This window comes from Neocloeon triangulifer, unplaced genomic scaffold (genome assembly GCF_031216515.1).
Source record: "Neocloeon triangulifer isolate White Clay Creek 2 clone unplaced genomic scaffold, ASM3121651v1 ptg000004l, whole genome shotgun sequence".
NCBI classification, from domain to species: domain Eukaryota; kingdom Metazoa; phylum Arthropoda; class Insecta; order Ephemeroptera; family Baetidae; genus Neocloeon; species Neocloeon triangulifer.
In genome coordinates, this window is record NW_026775547.1 from 690516 (window position 1) to 708139 (window position 17624).

The window sequence follows — 17624 nt, forward strand, 5'->3', positions numbered from 1 at the left end:
ATTTTCAGTATACTTCCATCCAAATTGTATCAGTTATTTTTAACTGAGTAAATGTATCTAAAGATTATTTATTCCTCATTTTAGCATGTTTATGTTTCATTTCTACATAAAGCTTTTGAACAGAATCAGTCTGGAAAATTATTAACTTTCCAAAGAAATTAAGAATGGGATGATATGTAATAGTTTACATAAATTTAAGTCCCACCATTTCAATCAATGCTTTTTGGTGAAACTATGTAATATAAAATAAGAGTAACACACAACCTTAGGTGAGTGATGGAAACTATGGAACTAAACATGTCTTTTTAGAAGACATTCGTTAATTAATAACGAATTCCAGCATTTTCATGGAGAAACTTTTGGATGTAAGCTCTGGTCGAATGAGACCACATTCCAATGGTGAAATTCATTCCTCTGGGGTAGTGCCTGTGACTGAAAAATGTTACATCATTGTAAACAAATCAAATTTTAAAGAATATATAATTTATATAATTTTACGTTTTGTAAACGTCCTGAATAGGCAATTCACTGGTAATTGCCTTCTCCAAATCAAGCACTTCCTCAACATAGTCTTTCTCTATAGGGAAAAAATTTATATTTTCTTTTCGGATTATAAATAAAATTGATTTACTAGTCAGAGTGCGAATCCAGTTATTCCACTCGTGAATGTGCTTCTCTGAACCAGGGTGATGGTCCAAAAATGGCAAGGTCAGTACTTTGGTCTTGGTTCCTCGCCAGTAAAGGTCTTCCAAGATCACACTCATGTTGTACTTGCTCTTCTCAAAATTGTAACCCTCCTAAAGTTTTAATTTGCATTAAAACATGTTGAGAATTCCTCGATTCAAAACCAACTTCCAAAATGTCCATGTGACCAAGCATCACAATTTTCTTGTGCCAGATGAAGTCCTTGAAGTCTCGCAAGTAGCGAATTGCTTTCTGTGTGGTTGCTCCCGAGAAACAAAATCCACAGTAAAGAGAATTTGTCTCTGAAATATGTATTCAGTTGTAAAAAAATCCCTGTATATATTAAATAAAATTCGACCTGGGAATCCCTTCCTCATGACACCCCTCAAGTTCCTAAAGGCCAAGTACATCAGGAAGTCGTCACCAACCAACTGATGGTTTCTTATCATTGGATTTTCAGTCCTTGGAGATTTTGGTGGTTTCACAATGGGTTCCTCAACCTTTAAGTGTGACTTTTTTATTAAAATTTTTAAGTCTAAGCATAATTTTTTTCAAGATAACCATAACAGCAGCAGGATCGTCCTTTGCAATTTCATGCGTTTCCTTCAGCATTTTACCAAAGCTTCCATTATCAACAACATCTGCATCTTTCATGTTCAGCTTGGCATTGTTATCCATTTCAACGTCTGTTATTGGCTTGAAACCACATGCAGGGTTCACATTTTCAGAACCACTCGTAACCTTGTTCTGAGTATTGAATTGCTTGTGCAAATAATTGATTTGCTTGTGCAAATCCAAGTTGGCAAACAGATTCTCCTTTTGTTCAGAGGTGAACGAAATTGACTTCCTATCACCTTGGCCACTTTCATACAAGGCTTTCTTGGGTACGTCAGATGCTGGCTTAGACTCTTCATATGGCTTTTGTTGCTTAAAGAATGGTTCCTCTTTGGCAACCTGGAGGTTGGTGTTCTGGAAACTGCTCAGGGAAGGTTGAGAGGGACCAGCAGTAGCAAAGTAATTTTGCTTGGCATCAGGAGCAGAGGAAATTGGCCGATGCATCTCAACAGATGGATGTTTGGGCCACTTGGGCAAAGACATTTGCTATAAAGTTTAAATAATTATTATAATATAGTCGTCATATTAAAATTTTATTCCCCAGAAAAAATATATATATTTAAATTATAACATACCTGTTGATGATAAGACCTCATAGACTGAGAGTAATGGAAGCGACTCTGAGAAACCTAAAGAATAGAAGATTAAAATAATTGAATAACTTGAATAAAATAATTTTATAAAAATATAACATACTTGCATAGGTCGCTTGACAGAGTACTTGGCAGAAGCTGGTTTTCTCTTGGCCTGTTGGCGCTGGATCAATTCCTGAATGTGCCCCATGTTGCTATGTGAGGCATCGTAGCCTAAGAGAATGTCTCCGTCTGGAGTTGTTCCTGCCTTATGGACACCAGGAATGGTTTTCAGGAAAGAGACTAGGGTAGGATAGCCAAGCCTGGCATAAGGGATTGACGATCCAACTTGGTCCCTGAACAGCCCTGCAAATAGAGAAATCCTTTTGATTCCGTCCAAGATACAAAGAAACCATCGATTACAAAAATTATAATCAATACTCCTCATTTCCTCATTAAGGTAAAATTGTTTAAACTTCATTATATTTTTTTCTCGGGGTTATTATTACGGGTGTTATTATATTACTTGTCAGTTCCCTGGTGGTGACGCATTTTTTGTCCAAAATCAAGCAAGACTGGATCATCTTCACAACTTTTTCCTCGTCCATTGTGCTGTTCTGGTGTGTTGTCTAAAAATCTGATGAAATTGTTTCATTAATTAAATAAATTAAATATTAATATGATAACATGCAATGACTACGCTACCGGAACATCTTTAGTATTTTTAAAGATTTTATACTAAACACCTTGTTATTATCATTTTCATTTATTACTACAATGCGACGTATGTAATATGTAATTAGTAAAATAAACAATAGTATGGTTGAATAATTAACTTTGACTTTATAAAGAGGCACACAAAAAACGGCAAAAAAAATTTAGGGATAAATCAACTAAAAAAATCTGAATGTAGGAATTAATTCTCATTTAAGAAGAAATTCATGAATAATATACATAATTAAATCCGCAATTAAATCATTTATGAATAAATAATACATAAATTTGCACCGCTCTCAGGATAAAAGCATACAGGTATGTAATTGTTCGAGTGAAAGCAAAACTGCGGTGAGAATTTTGCCAAGGGATGTGGATTAAGTCCTAATGACTGCGTCTGCTGTATTCTACGGTATTCTATCTCAATTAATCGTCAATTTCTAATCAATCACTCAGTTAAAATTGCTTTATAATTGTATGCAAGTTTACTATTTTTTGACAAAACGAACCAAATGTTGGGTGACGCTGTACCGACCGACACTGACAAGTTTGTGCAGCAAATTGAGCAAATGAAGTGGAGCTTGTGGTGTGGACTGTGGAGCCAACTGTACGAATCTGGTGCGAAAACTGCGAAATATTGTACGTGCCTGTACACTCATGACTCACGTCACTCACTCACAGTAGAGATAGTAGAACTATGGGATACAAATAAGGGCGGGGCACCACCTCCCATTTGATTACATACATATTGTACCAGTTTAACATTGTGGGTATGGGCGGGCTCCGCCTTTCTTCGTATCCCATGGTTCTACAATTCCTAACAAGAAGTATCCAAGCGGAGAAAGACGGTACTAATTGGCTGGGTTGCTCGGCGATGTCGTGCGTCGTGCTGGATCATGTCATCATGACCAGACATGTCCAGACAGCACAGAAACTACAGAAGAGCAGGGCCGCTTGGGTACGCCAACGGGCAACGGGTGTGGATTGGTCGAGATCCATGATCCATTTCTCGATTTCGCTCGAATTTCAGCACCGACGCCACTGACGCGGAATGAAAAGCTGAATCGCCCGCCAAGCGCCAAGCTAGAGCGTTCACTTGCGTCAGCGATCACCGATTGCCCGCACCCGCAGACCCCGCAGTGCCGACGCCGAACGCCGACTGCCGACTTCTCAGAGTTCAGAGACGACACACGAGTCGAGCCGTGAAGTCGTGCGGTTGGTGCGGATGTCGATTTGTCCGATTGCTGCCGACGCGGTCGTTTCCTCGCTGTCCCGCGGGACGCGCGTCCTCTGAGTCTGAAGTCTCAACTTGAGGTTAGAGAGAGAAATGGTCCAACCTCGTCTGCCTGCCATGATGAACATCGAAGCTGAAAAGGTAAAAATCACGTTTATGTATATTTTATTCATACATTGTCATTTTTTTTCTCTTCGATCCTATCCTGCAAACATGATTATGACTGAAAAATAAGCAAATTATCTACTGCATTATTGTTTTAAATTTATATTTTTAAATCTTATGCTTAAATTGTGTGCACGAGGATTTGACAAAGGAAAACGAGCAATTATTAATGCACACTTATACAATTTTAAGCGGAAAAATCAACCGGCGGATGGAAATTAATATTTATTGTTAATAATTAAATGTGCGCGGAACATTCCAGTGGAATTATATCCACGTTGTTACATCAGAAATGATAATCCCTCTGCCATTTTATTCCATTGGGAGAGAAATTTTGGCTCAGATGTACTTCTTGCTTCTTCTTTGCTCCCATCACAAGGTCAATCATTACTTTTACTTCCTCTTGGATGTGAAAAAAGTCCTTTTCGAGGCAGTACGCTTACGCTAACAGCCGCACACGAGAATGAATACGTTTGGACTTTGCGCGTCAGGCATCCAATGCGCCTCAATTCTCTTTTCTCCACTTTTCGTTCGCATTCCTAATCCATCCCCTATTTATGAAAGAAAACCACATTAACAGAGTTTGGAGTTTAGAACCAAACCCATTCTAGTTATATGTATATCAAATAATATTAATTTCTAAAGATTATAAAGAGCAATTTAAAGATGAATATTTTATTGATTTCATAAAATTAATGTAGGAGAAAGATATAATTTGCTTCATGTAGAAAAAATATAAAATAAATTAAAACCGTGACACCGGATGCGTCAAGAAGGTGGGAGTTCAGGGCCGTTTATTGTTTTAGTTAAAATTGAGGAAGCATTTTGTCATCAGAATACTAAATAAAGTTAATTTAAAACTTAAAATAAATAAAATTTAATTAAAACCATGGCCGGGGCTACGCCGTATAGGTGTGTGTCCAGGGCGGTTCTTTTTTTGATTGAAAACGAGAAATAAAATTTAATTAAAACCGTGGCCGGGGCTACGCCGTATAGGTGTGTGTCCAGGGCGGTTCTTTTTTTGATTGAAAACGAGAAATTAAATTTAATTAAAACCGTGGCCGGGGCTACGCCGTATAGGTGTGTGTCCAGGACGGTTCTTTTTTTGATTGAAAACGAGAAATTAAATATAATTAAAACCGTGGCCGGGGCTACGCCGTATAGGTGTGTGTCCAGGGCGGTTCTTTTTTTGATTGAAAACGAGAAATTAAATTTAATTAAAACCGTGGCCGGGGCTACGCCGTATAGGTGTGTGTCCAGGACGGTTCTTTTTTTGATTGAAAACGAGAAATTAAATATAATTAAAACCGTGGCCGGGGCTACGCCGTATAGGTGTGTGTCCAGGGCGGTTCTTTTTTTGATTGAAAACGAGAAATTAAATTTAATTAAAACCGTGGCCGGGGCTACGCCGTATAGGTGTGTGTCCAGGGCGGTTCTTTTTTTGATTGAAAACGAGAAATTAAATATAATTAAAACCGTGGCCGGGGCTACGCCGTATAGGTGTGTGTCCAGGGCGGTTCTTTTTTTGATTGAAAACGAGAAATTAAATTTAATTAAAACCGTGGCCGGGGCTACGCCGTATAGGTGTGTGTCCAGGGCGGTTCTTTTTTGATTGAAAACGAGAAATAAAATTTAATTAAAACCGTGGCCGGGGCTACGCCGTATAGGTGTGTGTCCAGGGCGGTTCTTTTTTTGAGTTGAAAACGACAAATTAAATTTAATAAAAACCGTGGCCGGGGCTACGCCGTATAGGTGTGTGTCCAGGGCGGTTCTTTTTTTGAGTTGAAAACGACAAATTAAATTTAATTAAAACCGTGGCCGGGGCTACGCCGTATAGGTGTGTGTCCAGGGCGGTTCTTTTTTTGATTGAAAACGAGAAATAAAATATAATTAAAACCGTGGCCGGGGCTACGCCGTATAGGTGTGTGTCCAGGGCGGTTCTTTTTTTGATTGAAAACGAGAAATTAAATATAATTAAAACCGTGGCCGGGGCTACGCCGTATAGGTGTGTGTCCAGGGCGGTTCTTTTTTTGAGTTGCACACGAGAAATAAAATTTAATTAAAACCGTGGCCGGGGCTACGCCGTATAGGTGTGTGTCCAGGGCGGTTCTTTTTTTGAGTTGCACACGAGAAATAAAATTTAATTAAAACCGTGGCCGGGGCTACGCCGTATAGGTGTGTGTCCAGGGCGGTTCTTTTTTTGAGTTGAAAACGAGAAATTAAATTTAATTAAAACCGTGGCCGGGGCTACGCCGTATAGGTGTGTGTCCAGGGCGGTTCTTTTTTTGATTGAAAACGAGAAATAAAATTTAATTAAAACCGTGGCCGGGGCTACGCCGTATAGGTGTGTGTCCAGGGCGGTTCTTTTTTTGAGTTGAAAACGAGAAATTAAATTTAATTAAAACCGTGGCCGGGGCTACGCCGTATAGGTGTGTGTCCAGGGCGGTTCTTTTTTTGATTGAAAACGAGAAATAAAATTTAATTAAAACCGTGGCCGGGGCTACGCCGTATAGGTGTGTGTCCAGGGCGGTTCTTTTTTTGAGTTGCACACGAGAAATAAAAATTAATTAAAACCGTGGCCGGGGCTACGCCGTATAGGTGTGTGTCCAGGGCGGTTCTTTTTTTGATTGAAAACGAGAAATAAAATTTAATTAAAACCGTGGCCGGGGCTACGCCGTATAGGTGTGTGTCCAGGGCGGTTCTTTTTTTGATTGAAAACGAGAAATAAAATTTAATTAAAACCGTGGCCGGGGCTACGCCGTATAGGTGTGTGTCCAGGGCGGTTCTTTTTTTGATTGAAAACGAGAAATAAAATTTAATTAAAACCGTGGCCGGGGCTACGCCGTATAGGTGTGTGTCCAGGGCGGTTCTTTTTTTGAGTTGCAAACGAGAAATAAAATTTAATTAAAACCGTGGCCGGGGCTACGCCGTATAGGTGTGTGTCCAGGGCGGTTCTTTTTTTGAGTTGCACACGAAAAATAAAAATTAATTAAAACCGTGGCCGGGGCTACGCCGTATAGGTGTGTGTCCAGGGCGGTTCTTTTTTTGAGTTGCACACGAGAAATAAAATTTAATTAAAACCGTGGCCGGGGCTACGCCGTATAGGTGTGTGTCCAGGGCGGTTCTTTTTTTGAGTTGCAAACGAGAAATAAAATTAAATTAAAACCGTGGCCGGGGCTACGCCGAATAGGTGTGTGTCCAGGGCATTTCATTTACTTTTGTCAAAAGTCTTTTGAGTTGAAATTGAGAAAGATTGTCATTCTCGGAATTCTAAATTAGCTAAATTGTAGAAAATTTGTATATTAATTAAATCCTTGACTGGGGCTGCGCTGAGAAGGCGCCGTTTCAGTGCGGTTTCTTCCCAGTTTCTTCCATTATTGATGTAAAACATCTGAGAATTTTTTCTATGCTATTAAGGGGATATTTCTATCAAAATCTATTTTTCTATATCAAATTTTGTTCATGATAATTTACTTGCCCGACAATTAAACTGTTTTCTTATAGCAGTTTTATTGTTCTCCTTTTGTATTGCTTTTTGAAACTTCAAACGATACGTCACCCTGAAAACTTAATTCATTATAATCCCAGTCTGCCATTTTTTGAGATTCATATTTTTGGTGTTAAATTTTTTATTTTTTTCTATTTGCAGAAACTAGTCGTTGTTCTTAGTCGTCTTCCTAGCTCTGTCCTTTGTGGTTTGAAAACTCCTACGGTCTCTCCTCTGGAAGCTTCTTCTGTCTCTCCATCAACAGACATTTCATCAACATCACCTCCTTTATTGACTGAGCAAAGTGCCTCCGAGCTGCCTCCAATAAGTGGTGAGAATAGTTGTAACATAATTTAATCATGATATTATAATACATTTTTCTGCCTGTCTTTTTTTTTAATTTTGATTCATACATATTTTTTTTATAACACTTATCATATCTTGCATAATGATTTTAATAGGTGAAAATGGCTTCAATGGTTTTTTGTTTTCAGGATCGAATTTTTCCTCAGATGATGATTTGGACGAAGAGGAGCTGGAATCTTTTGTGGCGGAAAACAGGAGCAAAGAACCTCTCATAAGTTATCCACAAGACACAGGTTTGTAATTGTAACTGACTTTTATTATGGAATTACAATATTTATAATGATTTGTGTTACTAAAGAGACCTAAACTTTAATTTTCAAATTTTTATAAATAATTTTCCTTCTTAAACAAGTTACGCTACATATTATTCAACTTTCGTCCGCAGCCACCTCCTTGGCTAACTCAATGATCCAAAAGAAACGTAAGAAGGGTAGGAACCATCAAGGACGAAGACTTCGTCACAAAACGCTGAAGGCTTCTGGGTTGTTGAATAGCACATTTGCAAGGGACACTTTACCACTGCAATTTTCAACCCCCACTCAAGGTGCAAGCAGACGTCAAGGTGGATTTGTCCCTCCTCGCATTTTGCATTTTCGCACGGCCACACCAGGCAGGGGGGTTGTTCTTCACAATTGTGATGTTAAGGTGGACAACTTTAACATGCATTATTAGGTTCAAATTTTTCGGTTTTTTGATTATTTTTATTGACAGTTTGGAACCGACTTCTGCTTAACCATATTTTATTTCACTATGTTAATATTTCATTTTTTAATGCTGCAATCTTTGACCAGTCCGGCATTTTAGTTCATTTTGTGTGTTATTAATTCCCAAGTCAAACAAGTTTAAGAAATTATTTTAATTTGAAAATGTGGAACATCTTTAATGATTGGAATGTTAATATAGAAAGGAGAACTTATATGATTGATGATGTGTGATATATCAATAAAAATGCACAAATTGAATGTAACTGCATGATTTTTTTTTGTGAAGAAGTATTTGACTTGCCAGAAATGATTTCTACCTAAGAATTAATCTGCTGTGTTAATACACTTGTTGATGACCAATATATTTTGAGCATTCCGTTGAAACGGTAATCACAAGATTAGTTCCAAATTTCCTTTAACTTAATTTGACTGTATTTTTTTACTTATTTAATATTCTTTAGGTCAGGTAGTAAATTTTACGCGGTATTATTTCAAAATTTTTCAACTTCCTTTCCTTATAAAGAGTAATAAGGTTGGTAATAAGATAGTAAAATTGAAACGGCAGAAAGACAATAAGATAGCGAAAAAATTAACAATTTTTATTACAATCCAAGCGCGGTCAGAGATTATTATCCTCTGAAATTATTTGTAAATATAAAGCCAAAAGTGTAAATAGATTTTACATGTGATCCGTCCAGGACTGCTGAATCGCGCTTTATTGTTCTATAAAATTGGAATATTAAATAATACAAATTCAAAATTTTATTTTTCATATTCGTAAAAGACAAGAAACAATTATAAATTATAAGAAACTTTTAGATTTCTTATGGAAAATTTGTTGGCTTTTAAGCTTTTTTTGTAAGGCTTTTTAAGCGTTCCACTGATCTTATGAATTTAACGTACTTCCCATCTTCATTAAGTAAACTCATTCATTTTTATCAAATTGAGCAATCATTGTGATGCACTCCAGAGTGCAACTTAGGCAACCTGCTTTACACGAAAAAGTAAAGTGGACTGCGCGAGCTTTATAGGAGAGGCAAAGAAAACCAGAAGAAAACAGTGACGAAAAAAATTCTTGGCTGGTCTGAAGTGCCACCTATGGTCGTGCGCGTGAAACGGCGGCTTGCGCGATTCATGCGTCACTTCTTGGCGATTTTTGCCGAAATGGAAAACGGAAACGTGGTGCGCTTGCGCAATGACTCTTCTTGCCTGAGTTCCCATTTTGGCCACATGTGAGTATGCTTTTCCACCTATTTGCCCGGTTTTCGCCCTTTTGCCGCACGCATTGCCGCACTCGGGGCCCGCCGGACGGTTTTCGGACGCCGGAACGCACTTCCGCAGCCGCCGTTACGCGTCCACGGCGGATTTTTGCAGTGGAAAAGCGAATAAACCGGTCGTCGTGTTGACGACTCCACACGAGGGCACATTTCCCGCCATGTTGACTTTCTTTTTCGCTCGACGGCCGCTTTTCCCGTCGCCGGAGTGTCCGAAACGTCGTCCCGGAGTTGATGCAGACATTTTCCTTCCGTCCCGGATCCTTCCGGCTGACGGGACGCCCGGAGGAGCGTCGGACTGGGGCGGGCAGCGACGCCCATACGCTTGTGTATACGGCGCCGTGCCCTGCTTGAGTCCGTGTTTTCCTCGATGACTTGTCAGTCGGCGGCTGCCGGAGCACCTGCTACGCGCTAATTGAAGCGCTTTGTTTCTGCGTGCAGGCACCGACGCGTTTTGTTGACAAACGCGAGGGAAGACTTAGAAAAAGTGTCAAATTATCCAGTCAGGGATACACTTTGCGCCACATGTGGATCCACAACATTGTTTTTATGCAAATTTTTCTAATGAATTTATTTCTGATTTCAGACTGGTTAAAACACCTTAATCTACAATGGCAGACACAGCCCCACTGGATGATACTCAGTTCGAAACCGGAGATTCCGGTGCCTCCCAGACCTACCCCATGCAATGCTCTGCCCTCCGCAAAAACGGTTTTGTTATGCTCAAGGTAAATCATATCAATTCAAAATTCTTGCAAATGGTTAAAATTTTTCCTATCCGCAGAGTCGCCCGTGCAAAATTGTTGAAATGTCCACATCGAAGACCGGCAAGCACGGACATGCTAAGGTTCACATGATCGGCATCGACATTTTCTCTAGCAAGAAGTATGAAGATATCTGCCCCTCTACCCACAACATGGATGTGCCTTTCGTCAAGAGAGAGGACTACCAGGTTTGGATTTTCTCCTCATTTTTTTAATTCAATCATATTTTAAACCGATTTTATTTATTCGTTTCCAGCTGACAGATATTTCCGATGATGGATATCTAACTCTGATGGCTGACAACGGAGACTTGCGTGAGGACCTGAAGGTTCCTGACGGAGACCTTGGCGAAACCCTTCGCTCCGACTTTGACTCTGGCAAGGATTTGCTCGTGAGTTGAACAAGTGTTGCCACCTGAACACACATAATCTTATCTCGAGATAAAGTATTAAACGTGTGTCTGTCATTTCAGTGCACTGTTCTCAAGGCTTGCGGTGAGGAGTGCGTGATTGCTCTCAAGACCAACACTGCCCTGGAGAAATAAGCGTCCTCCAGCAAAGACAGGGGAGAGAGCCAAAAAGGAAGTTTGTCGGCCGATTGCATACGACTGCCGGTCACACTTTTATAACAATCTAAAAATTACCACCTATCGTTGAAATAAAGAGACAGCAAACACTGACGTGGCCCTGAAAGAAGAAGTGCTTTTGGCTCTCCTCATCACAATCTAACTCGGAAAAAATCGTATTTTGCTCCCCTTTCTATGGCTTAACTACTGATCAGAGGCGGCTACGAGCCTCTTGTTTAACGGCTTCTCCTATCTCTCGGCCTTGAGTTAAATAATTATTATTCGTATCGATTCATTTGCAGCACAATGATTAAATAAGTTCTTTTCCATCCAGCCCTTTTCACTTTAAAACACACATTCATTCATTCACTCCTCCTGATCTTCTTTTATGCACCACTTGCTCCTGCCAGGCGGTTATTTTTTTAAAAGATTAATCAAAATGATGCATAAATGGATTTAAAATTATGGTGACGAGGTGTTAAGCTGTTGTAGTTGTTACCCCAGCTGGTCTGACTCTTTCCCCCCACCTTAGTCAATCGGAACGAAAAACGACTTAACTCGGAGCAAGATGGCCAAATCGCAGCAATTACCTATTTGTTTCACAACCACCTGTTATTATTTTTCTATTTTTTTGTGTTAAGGGTTTTCTCTACACAATTTTTTTCTTTAAAAAAATCCTGCATTTACAAAAACGCCCCTGATGGTAATTAAGGAAGAATAAAATGCAATCGGCTTGGTTTGATTTGTCTTTTTGCAAAAGAGCAATATTGTACTACAGATGGGTTCATGACATTGATTTTATTGCCATATGATGATGAACCATGTTTTCAACATAAGCAGCAAAGAAGTGGGATAATAACAGTTATAATAAAATCAGTAATCATTCCCAAATAATGTTTCATTATTACACTATCAAACACCGTAGCTAATAGTGATTCCGATTAAAAAAATTATTACTTCCATGTGCTGCTGCGATGAGAAAATTCTTGTAAAATCGCTTTCAAAATGTCAAATTTTCTAATGAAATCTGTAACAGTGGTTGTGAAAATTTTGATCTCATTGACAGCCATGCAGACGTAGAATGAATTGATGCGAAATTCAATTGAATTGTTTAGTAATTTATGATATTTGGCACAAGATGTCTCTTGGAGTCTGATTGCAGACGTGAAAAAAGTTGATTCTATGTTGAATTTTTTATAACCGATGCTTTTTGATCTTCAATCAGGAATAATAAAGCGTCGAGCGGTAAAAAAAATGCAATTAATAATGGATATCATTGGATCAGAGAGAGGTGTATGAAGCTATTTTGAGCATAAGCATAAAAATATTCGTCAGCCATAAATAATCAAAGAATTTCGAAAAACTGAAATTCTTATACCAAAATTGTATATGTTTTAAATATTTTCATTTTGGAATCGCCGCCAAATATGCAATCGAGATGACTAACACGTACAAACTTTAATTCAGCGATTTAATAAAAACACATTTTCGGTTAACGAAATCAGTCACTAGGTCTTTTATATTCACTCCCTTTTTGTGAGGCTATTTTTTACAAACTAGCGGAAGGGCCTTGAATATAGCATTACTGCATTATTTCCCATTACAATTTTAAACTAATTTTGCGATGATTGCGTAAAACCTTGGAGAGTTGCAGCACCTGACGGAGTCGCGAATTTCTCCGGTCAATATTTATTATTGCATTCAACGCACCTCTTTTTGCTGAATGCATTTCAATTCATGCAAGCTAGCGTCATATTTAATCGTGTAACGCGCGCGGTGCATTGACTTTCACTTTCATTTGCTGCGGACAACCAACAGGTGCCTAGCTACACTATTCAATTTATTTGTATGCAGCTCTCGAAGTGGCAAAGTAATGCGACAGCCAAGTCGCAGCTAAAATGATTGATATCCAGAGAACGTCTATTGACTCAGCCCGAGATTGCACAATTATTTTTTTTACAATGCAATTTTTAAAATTGAAGAAAATATTTAAACAGAAAACTGATCAATCGTGTTCAATTTTATAATTCCTTTATCCGTATTTTGGAAATTTCAATAAATCAAATGATAATTTTAAATTTTTTTAAGATATTTTTGATTTTAAAAGACAAATAGTTTACGAAATAAGAAAAACATTAATAAGGAAAATAAATTTGAATATATTATTACCTGTCTTATATCTTGTTTTGAAATAAAAAAAAGAAGGAATTAAATCTCTATATTATTCAAGAAAGGTGCGTTCTCATCGCATATTGGCAACAAACAGGTGGCGCAGGTCGGAGAAATTCCACTGGAGCGCGGAAAAGATATCGCAGCAAATTTTTGCTTATGGTGCGCGCAGCTTCCTCTTGTGTACCATGGATTGTCTGACGATGAGACTGAAAGTGAAATCATAGCCGTGGGCACAGGGTATAAAAATCACCGCAGACTCTACCATCTCCAACTGTAACGTTTGTGACAATTTTTTATTTATAATCGCAATGATGTATACTTTTTTTGCTAATGACCGCAGGAGTGTCTCTTAATAATCGGCCTCATTTTAAATGAATGGGCTCGGAATCCGAAATGTCTGCAAGCAATATATCATGTGTCATTAAGCAGTGCATTGCAATTCACAATTGAATTGCACCAGCTTGAACTTGGCCTTAATCATTTTGACAAATTGGACTCCCGCAGCGCGCGGCACTTTTAATAGTGCGACACCCCACCATGTGGGCTTTGATTAAAAGTAACCGGGTGAATTAATTTTCAAATTTCACGCTTTTACTTTAGATTTTTATTTCCTAAACAATAACTATACGACTCAACTTTGATAGATCTATCAAAGAAAATGAAAGAAAAAGAAAATCAACTCAATTAGCCTTTTTTAAATTTTTCGCTTTTTTAAATTTTACTCGATCAGGCTTTTTTATTTAGCTTAATTTGTTTTTTTCTTATTTATCTTACATGGGCTTATTCTTTTTCAACTTAATTTAGCTTTAGCAGATTTATTTCATATTGACTTTTTCTGATTTATCTTAAATTATCTATTTCTGATTTACCATTAGTTTGCTTTTTTCAAATTTATCTCAATTTGGCTTTTTTTTCTTTATCTTAAATCAGCTTATTTATTTCAAATTAATTTGGCTATTTCAGATTTATTACAAATTTGCTTTTTCTAATTTAAGGTATTTTTACTTTTTTCTATACCTTGGAAATAAAAATTATATATTTTAACTTTTTATTCGTCAAATTCAAAATCCTAGTTTTTATTCCCTAGCCTCTTAAAACGCTGGCTGACCACTACATTTTATCACTCAGATAAAAAATGTAATAAATCGGATAAATAAATTTAAATTTTTAAGGGTTGATTTATCGTGCGGTATAATTTAACTGACTTTTCCTCGGTGGGTTTTTGAGTCACGCATTTCCTAAGAAAAAGCATGTTTTGTATTTGGGCTAGGTTAATGAATTAAGTGGATAATGAAGTATATTAATTGGCTTACACCAAGGCAATCTGTGCGGACATCAAGATGTGTCCCTCATTTATGGATATTACAAAATTTGGAAGAAGAAAAACACACAAACAAAATAAATAATGTAAATCAGTGTAAATTTTAACCCTTTTTTCAATGAGAGAACAATATTTTTTTCTATATGACAATATAATACCCGATAATACCCATCAAAGAAGATCAAATAAATTCACTCACAATCTTTTAAGAGCCATTTAAGACAATTAAATAATAAAATTAATATTAATTTACTTAATTACAATATTTTTGTGCTAAAAATTATAATCGAGACGGATCTCGGCAAAACTATTTGCCTGCTTATTTGGTGTTTTAATTTTTATTTCCCGCTACAGTTCCCCTTGTTAGAATTAAAAGTCTGTGACATAACAGGGTGATACGGTATATCAAGATTTACGGTTTCCGAACAAATTGCTGCGATCTTGGCTTTTGTCAAACGCAACCTTGACATAGTTAAATTGGCACAGAGCGCGGATGATGAGCCCACGCATCGAGACAAAATCGTAATACGCGGCGGCGCGCAGTAAAACGCACCACGCGCGACTCTTTCTTCTCCAGCGGGATTTTTCCCTGACGAAATCCATAAATCAGACAACTCCAAAATAAAGCAGCGTGTCCTCGGCGACCCAAATTACCCTTTTCACTCTTTTATATTTTCCACGCAACACGGCCCATTAAAATAAACATCGTGTTATGCACACCTGAGTAAAAAAGGGATGAAGGGAAGATCCTGGTTGGGAATTATTTGAAAGCGGCCGGGGTTCAACGCGTGCCTCTTTTTTATTAGATCCGGGTAGCAATTGGAAAGGGGAGAGATTTTCACGTTTTTTTGTTGCTCCCGGAACCTGAAAAGGTATACACAAAATAATGCCTTGCATATTTTGGTAGAAGGTTGGGGGCGACCAGGATAATGACGAGACTCGTGGCTTAAGCTGCACTTTCTATGCGTAAATGCATTAATCACAACTGCCATTATCGGTGCATCAGGAGTTATTTTAGACCATTAAAGAACACGGAATTAGGTTCTGACGTTAATACCAGGTTTCACGGAGGAATTTTTAACTTAAAATTATCTTTATTATTTGCTATAGAATTATAATAAAATTATTTTAAGTTTGTGTAAATTTAAGAACACTTGGTGATCACTCTTGTTGTATGTTCAAAATAATTATGATGTTAATTATTTCTTTTTCATAATTTAAATATTGAAAAAATTAAAAAAATCTGATAATAACGTGGAGATATAATAGTAATGTATACCAAAAAATTAATATGTTATAAAAAATTAATTAATTTAATAATCAATTGCTTTTGTATAAAAAGATAAATAATAAAATGAAAAATATTTTGCAAGAAAAAGCCTTAGAAGAAATGCAACTTGAATATCATAATTATGTAATTCTCTTAAATTTGAACTTTCGCCTAAAAAGGTTTTCTTCCTAAAATGGGAGTAAAATAATTATGCGCAAGTTTATTTATTATAGTTATTATTTTATTATTTTATCATCGCATAATAAGACAAAATTATTTGTATGCGAAGTTCAAATTTTTGCAAAACTTGTCATTGACAGAAAAATATTTATTGGGAAGAACCGAACGTTGAATCGTTGAAAATAAAAGTCTGCCTGCAACTACCAAAGGCTTTGCCAACAAAAACTACTTGACTCCTTTTCTGGCTTTTCTGATATAATGCGGATGGATGAATTTTAGATTTTGTTGAAGAGTTTTCAAAACTTTATTTGTCCACTCAGCTCTTTTGCTGTGTGCACCGGGACACGTTTTTCCTCTTAAATCACTTTTTACGAGAGAGAAACGTCACTGACTCACTCAGAAAAGCTGCTAAGCCAGTTATTCCGAAAGCAATGTAATCTCATGATAGCTGGCCTGTTGCTGACCGCGGTGCTGCGAATCGTTTTTTTTAACCCGCGAATTTAAATTTTGAAACTTAACCTTCGGCATTACTATTCTTCCTTTTGAACTCTTGCGTACGTGCAGTAACTGGAGTAGCGGTTTTATGATAATTACACTAACTCAGTAATACTGCACTAGAATTTATTTTAATTAATACTTGTATTGATTTAGAGTATCATTTAATTGCTCTCGGAATTTTTATCATATAAATATATCTCAAATTTAATATTTCCATAAGATTAATTAGGCATTTACTTGACTTACAGTCAACAATATTACTCTCGTTTGTATAAATTATTATTCTAATTTTTAAATCTTTTAAGGGGAAAGTCTACTTGCTAATATAAAAACATAAAATAAGAGTGATGTGACTTAAAAGATCCAATGCCATGTTTCCCGTTGGAGTATAGTTTGTCTTCAACTTTGATTCTTATAAAATAAATAATAATTAATATAATTATTAATTATATACAAGAACTGAACTGATAAAACTTAAGAGCATTCCTCATAGTGAGCGTGTCACACTAATGAACAGATGCATCCAGAGAGAATTGGAACAAACAAGAAAGAACCAGGGATTCCCTGGTAAAGGGATTATTTTGTTCAGGGTGTGGGTCGAAAACATGCAATGTGACCCTCATTAGCGGCAGACAAAGCCGCGCCGCTAAGCTTTACTAGATCAGAGAAAAGGCGCACCTTGGTCGACCCTTCGCTGGAAACTCCCAACGATAAAAAGACAGTACCATTCATTTTTGGGCGATTTTCATTGAAAATGCCGACCGCCGACATCAGTCTCGACAGGAAAAATTCCACGAATGCCGGTGATAAGAGCCGTCTGGAGATATTTGCGTAATTTTCGGCTGTACAAAGGAATTTTTCTGAACAAAACCAACCTTAGAAAAATTGTGTAATGAATCAGATTTTTTATAATTTTTTAAATCAATTAGTTTACTATGAAAAAACAATTTTATTTACAATTTAAAAAAAAAGAAAAGTAAGCAAATAAAAGGGTTTTAGTAAATTTATTAACTATGATTTTAAATCATCATAGAGCTTG

At 37.2% G+C, this 17624-nt stretch overlaps 3 protein-coding genes across 5 annotated transcripts; 2 read left to right on the plus strand and 1 right to left on the minus strand.

Moving 5' to 3' along the window:
- Position 1: 1 nt before the first annotated feature.
- Positions 2–3251, minus strand: LOC132193428 (uncharacterized). 3 transcript variants are annotated; one of them, XM_059614087.1, is made up of 10 exons: positions 3121–3179; positions 2398–2508; positions 1996–2237; positions 1875–1928; positions 1246–1785; positions 1043–1184; positions 853–986; positions 632–797; positions 499–577; positions 2–432 (listed from the first exon to the last, which is right to left on the minus strand). In XM_059614087.1, exons 2-10 carry the CDS (start codon positions 2477–2479, stop codon positions 324–326), a joined length of 1548 nt encoding a protein of 515 aa, XP_059470070.1. In that variant the 5' UTR covers positions 2480–2508; positions 3121–3179; the 3' UTR covers positions 2–323. The 3 variants fall into 3 exon arrangements, with proteins under 3 accessions (XP_059470070.1, XP_059470071.1, XP_059470069.1); XM_059614088.1 differs by lacking the exon at positions 3121–3179 and adding an exon at positions 2902–3012; XM_059614086.1 differs by having other exon boundaries at positions 3–432; positions 3095–3251.
- Positions 3252–3443: 192 nt separating this feature from the next.
- On the plus strand, positions 3444–8804 carry LOC132193462 (uncharacterized). Its single transcript, XM_059614163.1, has 4 exons — positions 3444–3960; positions 7634–7802; positions 7966–8070; positions 8223–8804. Exons 1-4 carry the CDS (start codon positions 3913–3915, stop codon positions 8507–8509), a joined length of 609 nt encoding a protein of 202 aa, XP_059470146.1. The 5' UTR covers positions 3444–3912; the 3' UTR covers positions 8510–8804.
- Positions 8805–9651: 847 nt separating this feature from the next.
- On the plus strand, positions 9652–12645 carry LOC132193513 (eukaryotic translation initiation factor 5A). Its single transcript, XM_059614231.1, has 5 exons — positions 9652–9773; positions 10402–10543; positions 10600–10767; positions 10836–10970; positions 11052–12645. The coding sequence occupies exons 2-5, from the start codon at positions 10427–10429 to the stop codon at positions 11121–11123; spliced, it is 492 nt and encodes a 163-aa protein (XP_059470214.1). The 5' UTR covers positions 9652–9773; positions 10402–10426; the 3' UTR covers positions 11124–12645.
- The last annotated feature ends 4979 nt before the right edge of the window (positions 12646–17624 follow it).